The sequence below is a fragment of the Nipponia nippon genome, unplaced genomic scaffold (genome assembly GCF_047370975.1).
Source record: "Nipponia nippon isolate SJK-2023a ecotype South Korea unplaced genomic scaffold, ASM4737097v1 scaffold_3, whole genome shotgun sequence".
NCBI classification, from domain to species: Eukaryota; Metazoa; Chordata; class Aves; order Pelecaniformes; family Threskiornithidae; genus Nipponia; species Nipponia nippon.
In genome coordinates this window covers 64,089,484-64,103,078 of record NW_028262347.1, presented here as the reverse complement: position 1 = coordinate 64,103,078, position 13,595 = coordinate 64,089,484, and the positions used below count along the sequence as shown (strand labels likewise).

The 13,595-nt window shown below is 36.6% G+C and overlaps 1 protein-coding gene across 2 annotated transcripts in view; it reads left to right on the top strand.

Annotated features, from left to right (window-relative positions):
- The window catches only part of KDM7A (lysine demethylase 7A), a 73,055-nt gene that overhangs the window by 35,828 nt on the left and 23,632 nt on the right, over window positions 1-13,595 (top strand). For both annotated transcript variants that reach the window (XM_087764975.1, XM_087764974.1), the window contains exons 3-10: window positions 741-858; window positions 1,862-2,022; window positions 3,946-4,087; window positions 4,358-4,544; window positions 5,217-5,379; window positions 8,236-8,323; window positions 9,057-9,163; window positions 12,324-12,415. In XM_087764975.1, the coding sequence (XP_087621101.1) occupies window positions 741-858; window positions 1,862-2,022; window positions 3,946-4,087; window positions 4,358-4,544; window positions 5,217-5,379; window positions 8,236-8,323; window positions 9,057-9,163; window positions 12,324-12,415 (1,058 nt within the window). The remainder of the gene's footprint in view (window positions 1-740; window positions 859-1,861; window positions 2,023-3,945; window positions 4,088-4,357; window positions 4,545-5,216; window positions 5,380-8,235; window positions 8,324-9,056; window positions 9,164-12,323; window positions 12,416-13,595) is intronic.

The following is a 13,595-nucleotide window of genomic DNA, read 5'->3' as shown; positions in this document are numbered from 1 at the left end:
TCCCAAAATTGTAATAGAACATTAATTTATCCTGTGTTCTTTATTGATATGTTGTGATAGTGCATTAAAGTTTCAGACAACTCAGAAGTTGATTGTTTTGGGGTGCAGTGCTTGTGTTATATGTATTGTGCTTGCATAGTAAAGATCACACCTACCCAAAACAGTTTACACCCAAAACTGAGACATAAGCAGTGGATAAAAGAAAGGTGGTTTGGTTTCGAACAGCATGTGGTAGTGAATAGTAGTAATATTATCAGACTGGATATGGATATGCTCATATGGTGAGATAGCACAATGGGATTAGGTCCTATTAATTCTGTGTGAATGCATAAAATGAAGTCTATGGATCTTAAAGAGGTATGATTTCTTCTGTTTATTAAAAAAAAAAGTCTGAACTTTAGGGAATTAAAGTTCTGTTTCTAGTTTTGTTGCTGACTTTTTAGATTTGGACAACTTTCAGGCCGCTGCTGTTTACTTGTGCTACACTGGATATGGAGTCTTATATCATTTTGTATTCTGTGCACTGAGGTTCTCACATAGAAGGAGCTATAGAAGTATAGAGGCTGACTGTCCTGTGTCCTGAAAATTTTGTTTGTTGCAGATAGGTAGAGTGTCACCTGCATAAACAATAAGGTTTGTTAATCAGTAATGTGATTCAGTCTGGCTCACTGATGGGATGACTGCTAATCTGAGCCATCTGATTTAACTAATTCAAAGTTCAATCCTTCTGAAATTTATAGTGAAGAAGAGGAGGAACTGGCACAGACATGACTACACAGAGTTGGATGATGGTTCCAAACCGGTGCAGGCTGGAACACGGACCTTCGTTAAACAGCTGCGGGCTCGCTCTTTCCCAAGGTACAGAAGCTTACTTACACATTTCAGTGAAAGAAATAAAGAAGCATTGTCAGCTGAGTGTGTCTTCGGGAAGGTGACTAACATTTGTCTGCTTCAGAAAATGAAGGTTGAGGATAACTTCCTCTTCCTTTAGAATCCGCCCCTGCCCCATCCCTGTTTCAGATGGATACATTTGCCTTTTCATGCAGTAGGTTCCTCTGTTCGGTTTTGCACTGGGATATGTTGCCTGTCGGGACTGCTACAGGGTGATGTGGGGGGTTGAGTTTTTGTTTGTTTGTTTTTGTGGGGGAGTGGGGGCTGTAGCAAGAGTGGCTGGTTTTTGTTTTTCTCTTTTGTGCCTGAACTGTCAGAATATTGTCTGTCTATTCCTCTAGTCCAGGAATAGCCCTCAATTTCATTCCAAATAACATAGAACACTTATATGAGCCAGTAGCTTATCCATTCTCACATGCTTTCGAGGAAAGTGGAGAAACATGGTTGTACTTTCATCCTGAGCTGTCTGTGATTGGCTATCTCACGGAAACACAATGACTTACAATTCTTTAAAGGAGTTTGTTATTACCAAAATGTACTTTAATGGCTTCTCTGAGAATTCCTTTTCCCCATGCTCTTAAATTACTGCGTTCAGTCATAGAACCATAGAATGCTTTGGGATGGAAGGGACCTTTAAAGGTCATCTAGTCCATCTCCCCTGCAATTGGCAGGGACATCTACAACGAGTTCAGGTTGCTCAGAGCCCCATCCAGCCTCGCCTTGAACATTTCCAAGGATGTCGTATAGAAAGATTTTGAGTTCCCAGGTTATGCATGACAGTGAACGTTTCCTTGCTGGTTGAGGTCATTTTCTTTGTCTTTTAGTTAAATGTTTAATTGATTTTAGTTAATTCTTCTGGATTCAAATGTAGCCATTCCCATCTGTCGTCCCCCAAACTGTGACATAATTTTTTTTCAGTAGTGCTTGGAGGATGCTTTTCCGCTAATATTCCATTATTTCTTTCCACCAGTGCTGATGAAGTCATTTTGAAAATGAATGGAAGCCAACTGACACAAAGATACTTGGAGAAACATGGGTTTGATGTTCCCATTATGGTTCCTAAACTAGATGGTCTGGGGCTCAGACTTCCTCCGCCAACTTTCTCCGTTTTAGATGTGGAACGCTATGTAGGTAAGAGGCACTCTGGAGTACTTACAAATGATCCTGTCTGTAAATTAAAATAAATATTTGCATGATTATAAGAGCTTCCAGGGTGCTAAATATATATTCTAAATTGAATTCTTTCTAACCAGAAGACTAGCAGAGAGTAAAATTAAAGCTATGGTTTTTGTGGTTTTTTTTTTCCTTTATCTCTTTTTTTGTTTTGTTTTTTTTTTTTTTTTGCATGTGTGTGGTAGATATGTAGTAGGAGTGCAGCCTTACTTTTCAACTTTCAAGCATGTTAGTTTTGGTCCAAGCTAAACATGGAATGCTGCGGTTTTTTTCTGCTACATGTTGTAAACCAATAAAGTATAATGAGTTTTAAGATTGTTCTCTTTGTGAGAATTGAATGAATCACTCTTATGATCAATAAAGTTTAATCATTGGTTAGGATATTGCAAAACTTAATGTTTTGGGCTCAGTAAATTGGCATTTCTGAATTAAATCTTTATTTCTGGAAAATTTCCTACCTTGGCTTCCTTTGGTGGGAGAACTAGAGCTTCCTGAGGACCATTTCCTTCTTACCAGATCTCTTGACAGTCTGTAATTGTTTCAGCCTTATGTAAGGGTGCAGTACAGAGAAATAGAGACTGAGCCAAGTGCAGCATGACATTTCCTGTAACATGTAGTACAGTTGCGAAGTCTGGATATGTCCTTGTCTGTGTTCTTGTGATAACCTCATGAAATGTGTGCTGAAAGTAGATTTTCTGCCTATCAGCATTTTACAATGGCACCAGAATAGAGGAAATATGTAGTATGTGGAATGTTGTTTCCATTATGATGATTATAAACAGTAATGTGTTCTGCTTTGAAGTGTAATTATCATTTTGATACTTCTGAATCTTTTCCTTTGGAATACTACCTCTTCAGATTCAGACAGAAACTTGGTCGTCTTATTCTCCAGTTTAGGACAAAAATTGGAAAGCCACAGATTTACCTTTCTATTATTGAAATTAAAAATAAGAAAACTGAATCAATACTATTCCAACTGGAATTTATCAAGATGATACTAACTTGCAATTTTAAAGTAATTATGTTTATAATGTACGTCTAGATACATGCCAGCATTCCAAAATGAATTGTCAAACTTGACCCTTGTATAACTAAATGGGCATAAAACAATTGATATTGTAATGTTGTTGTTAGTCCTTTCTCTTGGCTAAAGGTTGCTTCTTGCTTGTGTAGTTCTACAGATGTATCACTTTAAAATACACGATGTGTAAACCAATCCTTGTTGTCTTCAGAAATGAAGCACACTCATGACTTATTCAATGACGTTACTGTGTGCTTAAAAGTTACGCATGTATGTAAGGAGGGTGGAGGTGGGCTTGTAGAATGTTTGCAAAGGAGTACCTGCATAGTTTTTAATGTTAAAAACTTACCAATTATGGGAGAAGTTTAGTGCAGTTTGCTAAGAATTACAAGCTGTGAGCAGTAGGATTTATTATTTGTAAAGAATTCTCAGTGGTCCTTGTGTTAAATATCCAAGTGCTGTGGTGATGATTAATAGGAAGAGTGAGGAACAGATCTGCCTTGGTAACTGTCTCTATGCTAGTCTTTCCAATTGCAGCCACAAACCCAATTTTTTTTAAAACCAGTTGCAGTCATTCTATACTGCTCTTTTTCTTTTTGGTTAACCACAGGAAAGAGGATTTATTTTTAGAGTGTTTTCAGTTCTGTCTTTTAGCTGATTATAGCAATTAAAGTTAGACCTAATAAAAAGTTGGTTTTCACTGATCTGTCTCTGTTCCAAGAGAACGCTGGTAGTTGTGGAGTTTTTGTGCAGAAATGTTTTGATAAAGGCTGGAAAAAAGTTAAATTTCTCTTAAACACCTTGATTGGCTGTTTTTATCTGTGATGATAGGTTTAAGAAAGTCATCCTATTTTTCACAGGTGGCGACAAAGTGATAGATGTAATAGATGTAGCAAGACAAGCAGACAGTAAAATGAAGCTCCATAATTATATTAAATATTTCACAAATCCTGACCGACCAAAAGTATTGAATGTGATCAGCCTGGAATTCTCGGACACAAAGTGAGTATTGACTTCAATTCCTTGAATGCAGGAAGTGGTTTTCACTAAGTTGAACAGTATGGGTAGGAATATAATGTCTGTAGTGGGAAAGATAGGAGGCTGCCTATTTTATGTAGACAGCTACTGTGATGTAATGCGAGTATAAAATATTTTTATTAATTCGTAAGTAATAACTTTGTAGGAAACAAAAATTTAAAGCTGTCATTTAAAAAGAGATGTGCTTACTCTTGATTCTATTTATGGTTCTTTTTTGTTTGTTTGTTTTAAAAGGATGTCTGAATTAGTGGAAGTACCAGATATTGCAAGAAAGCTTTCATGGGTGGAAAATTATTGGCCAGATGATTCTGTCTTCCCTAAGCCTTTTGTTCAGAAGTATTGCTTGATGGGTGTCCAGGACAGCTATACTGATTTTCATATCGATTTTGGAGGAACATCAGTTTGGTACCATGTTCTCTGGGTACGAAGGCTTCTTGATTTGTGACTCTGCGAAACAACTTATTCAGTGTGCAGCTTTCTGCCATGGCATTATCACCTGTTCAGAATTATCACCTGCATGAAATTTTGTGGTTGAAAAGCCAGGGAGGAGCTTGAAAGTGAATTACTGATTGTTGGTGTTGCATTTTTATGCTTTTATTTTAGCATGCTGTTGGTGACTTCTAGACTGTAATTGGTTGACTGATCATTTTAGTAGACTGGTAGGTGATATAGTGAGGTTTTAGTATGAAAAAATGAATTGAATGAAAATCATTGGCATACTCAACTTTTGATTCTTCTCACAAATTTTGACCATGTACACATCATAGGAGAGGCAAAGTGGTTTCATCTTATATTTTCTCATCTGACATGTGAGTGTTGTTTATAAAAGCTGGAATTTTTTAATACTCCAATGAAAAGTTTTGGTTAGTTTATTTGCTGTTTTTATATCACAAGATACCAAATGGTTAGTGACTAAGCTTTTGGTGGATTACAGTTGTGAAACACTGGGGCTAGGAAACCCCAGCATTCCGTAGTGGAAATATGGAATACCTACCATTTAGATCAATCTGTTACTTTATTAGGAGTGACTCAGAGGTTGTAGTATGCCTCCAGGAGGACATTCATTTATTTATTTGATATTTTTGTTTAATAGGGTGAGAAGATATTCTATTTGATCAAGCCCACTGATGAAAATTTGGCTCTGTATGAGTCTTGGAGTTCATCTGTCACCCAGAGTGAAGTATATTTTGGGGACAAGGTTGACAAATGTTACAAATGTGTTGTGAAGCAAGGACACACTTTGTTTGTTCCAACAGGTAAGATTTTACCCTTATTACTAGGACTTAGCATGCTTAATCACCTGGGATTGTGTTATCAACATTTGGTTTCTCCTAAAATTTTGGATAAGAGAGAATAATAAAAAATTTAGAAATTTATATTTTCAAAACAAGGTATTAGCTTTGTAGCTTGCCTGACAGTAATAACAGTTATCAGGGAAAGAAAGGGTGTTTGTTACCCAATTATAAGACAACAAATTAAAGCTTAATTTGGGTATCAGGGAAATAGTTCCAATTCATAGAACACACATTTTTCACCATTTGATAGCTATTCAGACCGAATTCTTATCTTAATTTTATACTACAATTTTTTTGGTTTTACAGCTTTTGAATATTGTAAGACCTACTAGGCAAAATCATTACAAAAACATCACATAAACTTCTTATGCTGTAGGCTGGAGGATTAAAAATAAAAGTGTTGGGGTTGGTTCCCCTTCTCCCCCTCATTTTTTGTTTTCTGTCAGCAGGAAATCTAAACTGTGATGGAGCCTGTGGAGACTCTCTGAATCAAAATGAATGTGTCCCTAAATAAAATTGAAGAATATGTAATTGAATTCATGTGTTAATTCCTTTTATTAAAAATAAAAGGATATTTGTAGATGTAGTTTATGAAACTGTAGAGTTCATAAATTCATTTCAGCAGCTTCCTTTAAAAATGATGCAGCGGCATGATCTTTTCTGATTTTCTTTAACATTTCTTGTAACTGTCACCTAATAGCATCTGATAAATTACAGTACATTTTTAAGAAACTAGAAACACCAAGACAATTAAACTTCTTTATCTATTTAAAAAACCCACAGAAAAATCCTCCAAACAAAACACACCACCCTCACCCCCTCCAAACTCCCAAGTAAGTCTTTAATAAATCAAACCATATTTTACCAATAAAGCAAGTGCCAGTTAATTTCTTGTATTTCACTTATCCAGCCCATCCATATAAATACTTTTTATTATTCTATTATTAAAGATTTGTACTGGGTACTATCTTCCCTTTTTGGAGGGAGGAAGCTTTAAATACATGGAGAAGGAAAATGGTGCACGATTCTGCTTCTGAAATAAGCCTTGAAGATTATGTTCAGTACCTTGTTCTGTCATGGACTTCCTGGACAGACTACTACATTTTTCTCATAGCTCAGTTCTCTACCTGTGAGGTTTAGTGTTTACTGTTCTATTTCATGGCCTGTGCAGAATAAATACTACATGGTAAGGAGCTATATATGCACTTAACATTTCTGAACACCTAGAGTTTTTTAAAACCGTATATTTTTGGCAAGAGAGTATATTAATTTTCCATTTATCTAAGCGTAAGGTCATACATCTGTGAACAAAGAATGCAGAACTACAGAATGAGGAACTTTATTGTGACCCACAGATTTTTGAAAATAGCTGATTACTTGGGAAGCAGTAACTAAATCTGAGCTCTTACTATAATGTGGCCAAAAAGAAGAGTATCATAAAATGATAATTTCTAATGTATATGTGTATTTGTGTGTATACAAAAAAAGGTACTTTTTAATGTAAATGTGTGTATACACGTATGTGTGTATGTGTATACACACATAAAATATTCATATACATATAGTGGAGCATAGTGTAAGAACCAATAAATTAAACTAGGTTTCAAGACAGGTGTTTAAAAAATGGGAAGTTCTGTAAGACTGATTAAAGGCTTTAAAAAAAAAAAACCTGATCTCTGCTGAAAACCACTTTTGCTGTTCCTGCTTGCACTGATGCTAGTGGATGTCATAATTATTTTATAATCTCTGAAATATGTTCAGAGTAGACTTCTGATTTAAAATTAATGCTGCATGTAGATGAATAGCACCTACTGGGAGGCTCTTGAGAGTTATTTAAATATTATTCAAGATACTCTGTGTGGTCTACACCAAGTTTTCTTGCCTTGTTACATAGACCTTGATCGAAACTACAGCATAAAAATAGCAAGTAGGAATGTAAAAAAAAAAAAAAAAGATTAAATCCTTTAGTTGATACAGGTATGCCATAAAAATCCTTGGTGTTGATACAACAGTGAGGAGGCTTTGTTGTCAGTTTTGTCAGTGTCTGGGGAGATGTGTGTTTAAAGGATTGAAATACGCATATTCCTTGGAGAGTCAAAGGTATTCATCTACTGTGACGATGATGGTAAGAGTGAAAAATTGAAACCGTATTAACAAATGCAAAATGCAGCTGGTAATACAAGGCAATCTTCATTGCACTGCACTTCTCAAAGAACAGAAGTAAACCTGAACAATGTCTAATATTAATTAAAAAAAAAACCCTTAGGTTGCCTGTGCCATTGTATTCTACATTCTCTCAGATAACATTCTGTAACTTACTTCCTTCCCAGGCTACACAGTCGGCATGTTGCTTAGTCAGCGTTGTTGCTAGATTTCAGGTCTTTTCACATGTGGTACCACAACAACTAGAACTGATTGTTCTTAACTGAATTAGGGCATTGATTTAATGGTGGTTGGCAATACATAGTTGCTTGTGATTTGGTCTGATCTTGCCTCAAGTTGGGGAGCTTCCTGTGTTTGTACATTTTGCCCTCACTCAGTCAAACCATGAGCTAGTCATGTGGCCAACTCATCTTTTGTCAAAAGATCACCCGTGTGCATGCATCTGAACTCCTTCAGAAAACTACAGTTCCACTAGATTTCTGAAACACTGCAATTTACATGTTGTTAAAATTTAGATTACTTGTTCCTAGCACAGAATACAAATTTGTTTGCTTTTTTGTTTCCAGGTACAGCATTTTTACTTATATATGTATTTAAAAACAGTCTTAGAATAATTTATATGTATGTATTAAGTTTCAAATTCTGTCATTTCAGGCTGGATTCACGCTGTGCTCACATCTCAGGATTGTATGGCTTTTGGAGGAAACTTTTTGCACAACCTCAATATTGGCATGCAGCTCAGGTTAGTCTCAGCTCTTCCTATACCTTTTCCTCATTAAGTAGGATATTCTTTTAATAGATATTTTTCTTCATGCTCTTAACCAGGATCAAATCGGTACAGGCTCTCAGACAATAGTTACATTTTCAGTTAGACTGTATCAAGCACATACTCTTATTTCACTTCTGCAAAGTTTGTTTCAAAAGCAAAATGAAGGGTATGCAAGAACTTAAGTGAATAAAAGGAAAAAAAAAAAAAAAGGAAATAAAAACTCTACTTTGGAGATTAGTATAAGTAAGTAAAACAAAACTGAGCAAGCCCAGGTGTGCAACACTGAGTTGAAATGAGCGTCCTCAAGTCAGCATTGCTCTAAGGGCAGCTGTATTTAGTTTTTGTCCAAGATGTGGAGCTGTCTTCTAAACATATTGTTTTTATTTATTACAGTGGAATCCTGATAAAATTCCATCTGTTAAAAGATCACACATTGGGTTTGTATCCTAGTTTTATGAAGTCCAACTTTATTCTTAGAAGTGCCGCAGTCAAACTTGATAAGGTCAGAGCCTGGATGAGACCAGAGTTCAATCTTGTCTGTGGTCTTGTTGGGATTTAACTATGTGGTACTTGACTTCTTTTATTTATCATGGCCATGGTTATTTTATTTTATTTTGGACATTGTGTCAATTTGAATGATTACATATCTGAATAGTGAATTTGATAATTAAAATATTCACATTTTGTGATGTTTCTATTTATACAGGTGTTATGAAATGGAGAAGAGGCTAAAAACCCCAGATCTTTTCAAATTTCCTTTCTTTGAAGCCATCTGTTGGTTTGTGGCCAAAAACTTACTGGAAACATTGAAAGGTAATCCTTCTTTTGTTTTAAGAGATACACATGTATGTGCGGTTCCCCACCCTGCCCTTCACTGATAATAGATAAAATTATACTGCTGTTGTGTGAACAGATAAAACTTTTAAGCTGGAAAACCAGACTTGAATTCCTTTTTTCAGGAAAGTGACATTATTTTTTTAACCAGATTTTAGTGAATGCTGCACTGTGACAGTTCTAGATCCAGCAGTTCTTGGTTTTAGTTATTTACTAAAACCAAGATATTTACTGTCTTTCTGAAAACTAGTTTGGTGATTAAAGGTTTCTAGGGTAACTTACACTGTGCAGAAATCCTAGTGCACTTGGTGATGTGTGTAACTAACACTTTGGAGCAAGCTGCTGGAACTATTTTATTAGTGTTTTTCATCCAATGCTGATGATGTATCTGGTCAGTGAAAATATTCTAGATTATCAAGACAGAGTATGTGAGATCCTGGCACAGTGCAATTATACTACTAGCCAAACAGGATTAATTTGCCATTATCTGAAAAGACCTCGTTAAGGCAGGTAGGAAACTTATTTCAATGGCATCAGTTTTTCACTCGGGCTTCTTCCATATCATTTAAGATCTTTGAGTGCTCTTTGGCAGCCTTTCTCTCTTTCTTTCAGCAAATGACTCTCTAAATGATCCCACTAACTTATATCTGTGGGTTTCTTCTTGGTGGCTTCACAGCTGAATGAAGAGGCTTTCTTGCACTTCTACAATTTTCTTTGACCTTTTCAGTCAACCTGCTTTGTCCTCCGCTCTTTGCGGAGAAGGGAGAGGTGTCTGAGGGCTTTTGTAGGAAAGATGCATCAGTTCCTATGAGCTGCGTTAAATCATTTATATCAGTGCTTATCAGTCGACATCTCAGCAGCCTCTTGTTCTTGATAGTTGCTGGTCCTTTCCAGACGTCTTCATCTAGTCCTGCAGTTCCTATATCTGTACCCCTGTATAATTGAGCTTGAGAGAGTGCCTGTCTGACTTCGCCTTCTTTTCCTCATATATTTTGCCCTCTGCCTGCTCTATTTAATCTTAATAATAAATGTCATATTCCAAATCATGTATTTCAAAGGAGAGAAATCAACCTTCAAAGGAGGCTGCCGAATTCAGTTTCTGCTTTGGAAAAGATCAGAATCTCACGTAACCTTTTTCTAATATGAAAGCAGTTACAGTTACAGAAAATGATCTTTTCTCCTTTCAGCAAATGAAGACATTGAACAACCCTTGTTTCCTAAATGAGCATTTCAATGTTCTGGATGAACCTAAAGCAACTCAGAAATCTTACCAAATAGAACAAACTTGCAGAAAATTTTTCCTTCCAAAAAAAAGAATATTTTCTTCTTGACAGCTTGCTTTGGTTGGTCTCATACCTGCATATTTAAAATTTATAAACTCATCAGAAGACATAGGAGCTGTATTCCTGCTAGAAAATCAGTGGGATATATGTTTCTAAATCATCTAGCTAACTGAGCCATGCCCTGTGTCCATTCTCCCCTGCTTCTCCCTCCCCTTTTTACCCCATGACTCCTTGAGTACATAGACTAGGAACCTCTTGTGACTTGTGTCTTAGGGGAGGGGTATGAAGCTTATTCTCATGCTGTTTTTAATCTATGGCTTAACAGATACTCTGTTGCAGAACAATGCTATGATCTGTAAACCCATCGTAAAAAAAATCAAAATTGAGGTTTCCATGGCTAGAGTGAAGATTATGTTGGGTTTTGGCATCAAGACTCATGTGAATTAGGTGTTGACCAGTCAGAATCCTTTGTTTTGTAAATAAGGGATGATACCAGTTCAGTTGTGAAAGGTAATGGTGATGACCAACTTGTAAAATGTTGAATGCATGGTTGTTAGTAGTACTTCATGTGAAATGCTGGTCAATAAGCAAAATCAGCACAACGTGTCTTTCTGGTTCTTTTTATAAAATGGTAATAGAGTCATAAACATCTTGGTTTTGTCGTCTCATTGGAAAGAAGTGTTTTATGATACTATAAGTGTTATGGCATTCACCTAAACTGTTTTTCTTCATAGTTCTTGCGGCTTCAGAATAGGTAACTTGTTCATCTATCCGATACTCATTAATTTTGATTACTCTTATGTCATGCAGTCTTTTCTATTGCAGCTAAAAAATCCAGCCTTGGTGCAGTGTTACATTCTCAAAATTTTATCAGCTGAGTCAGCTAGCGGGCAGAAAGACTTCTGCTGCATCTGAAAGGCCTGCTACTCCTCCTCGTACCCTTTAACAAGTAGGAGGCATCTTGGAAGGAAGAATCGCTGTTTAGTGACAGAACTTCCCTTTTTCTGCCAGCAGACTAATACATTGTCCATAAGAATAGTGTTTTATTAGTGTATTCTTTTAAGGGAATAAAATGAGCCAAATAGTTCTAGTGTTGGTCCATTTGCTATTGACAAGGGGAAATATTTGTTAGGAACATGGGGAAAGTTGCAGTCTACTTTTGACTCTTTATGCAGGATTTGTCTTTTCCCTTCTTTTTTTCCCCCATGAAAGAAATGAGAAAAATGAAGAGGAATTGCTATCACTTGGGAGCACTAGCTTTCTTCAGAAGAGCATCTTCTGTAGCAGAGTGATTTCTACTCCCTGTCCCTTTTGATTTTGGGAGGAAAAATGATGTAAACTGTGTGAGGGAGAACTGTGATATTTGGAAGGGTGACAGAAAACGTTTGGGGAGTGGAAGTGTGCTAGTGTGAACCGTTTGCTGTATGGATGAGAATAAGCAATAGGAATTCTACTTGAGAGATACATCCCACATCCTTCTGGTCCCCTTTGACTAAAATATTTCTGAATGAAATGAAAGTGATTTCTTTCTTCAAATGTGTTTTATCTTGTTCTGTATTTTAGATCTGTTTTGTTCTAATTGACCTTCAGTATGTTGTAAACTATCCCTAATTTACACAAGAATAAGTAAAAAAAAAAAAAAAAAGGAAGATTTTTACGTAGAATCACTTCAAGGTTGGGTAGGTTTTTTTGTTACAGTATGCACAAAAATATAGGATGTCATGCTTCATTTGCTTGCACAATTTTTCCTTTTTAGTGCTGTTGCATAATGGCAACTTTATTGGTTGAAGAGTAGGTATCATTCTATTGTTTTCACTGTTAGTGTGTTTCTAAATTGGTATCTGTATCCTTTTTAGAACTGAGGGAAGATGGTTTCCAGCCTCCAAGCTATTTAGTGCAAGGAGTGAAGGCTTTACTTACTGCTTTAAAATTATGGATGAAAAAAGAAGTAAGTATAAGTGATTTTGTTTGCTATTTTGGTGAGCTCTGTTTTGATTTAGAAGTAAGTGAAGGTCTGTGCTCTTTTGAAGTTTAGGATTATTTTTATCTGTTAATGACTACTGAAGGACTCTATGGAGAGTATGTACTGCTGATCTGAGGAAGAATGATCATGATAATTTTATATTCCATGATGCTAATAAAGTCGTTTTAGACCAATTAATAGGCTCTTGTGTTGTAGCTGACAGAAGTAGAATCTTGCTTCACCTCAGGATGGGATAAGAATGCTAGAAGATAAGCTGATAAGGTGGGGCTTTTTTCTAACAAATCTGTTTATATAGTTGATTCATTCTAGTCTGAGGCAATGGAGGGATGGAATGCCCTGATTTCCTGATGCCCATTTTCCATTAATGTCAATGCTTTGGAGAGCACGTTTCAGGTACACTGGTATTGCTGAATAGTCAGTTTCGATTCAGATGAGGATATTAACTTCAGTTGAATACTGTCCCTGCTGAACATCAGCTGAGCCTTGTAAAATCATTAATGTGTTGTCTGTGCTGGCTTTGCTGGTGCTCTGCTCTCCAGGAAAGCTTATTTGTTTTGGCACAGCACTGGATTTGGCCTAACTCCATGTGTTTTTTCGTGTGCCTGAGCTAATAAGCCCTCTTGGAACCTGTGCTTCTGGGAAGTGCTATTCACTGACAGGCAGTTTGGTTCTGACTGAGCTTATTAATTCTAGTTTGTTGCTGGCCATGCTGACTTGAACTGGCTCTTGGAGATCTGTTTGGTCTTTCTGCCTGCAAGTTCTCCTTGTAAGAGAACTTATTACACAACAGGTACGATATTTGCACAGTGCTGCATCCAGCATAATGAGCTTAGTGGAACTGAGCACGAGGTGCAAATGCAGAGGTTGTTACTCTGCAGGTGTAGAATCAGCCGGGGTCCAGCCTGTGTAGCATTACTGATTCCAGGTGAACCTTTGCTGGCCCTCTGTAACACTGCTAAGTTGGTTCTCCAAGTGTCTCTTTGTCTGTGCCATTCTGGATCAAAGCTAGCTAGTAAGCCGTGTAGCAGTATTCACAGGATGTTGTGCCTAAGCTGTTAAACCATGTGTGAATCAAAGCTATCTCTGCATCCATGGCATGGATAATAAGCAAGCCGAGTAATCAGACTGCTGATAACTGAGATCA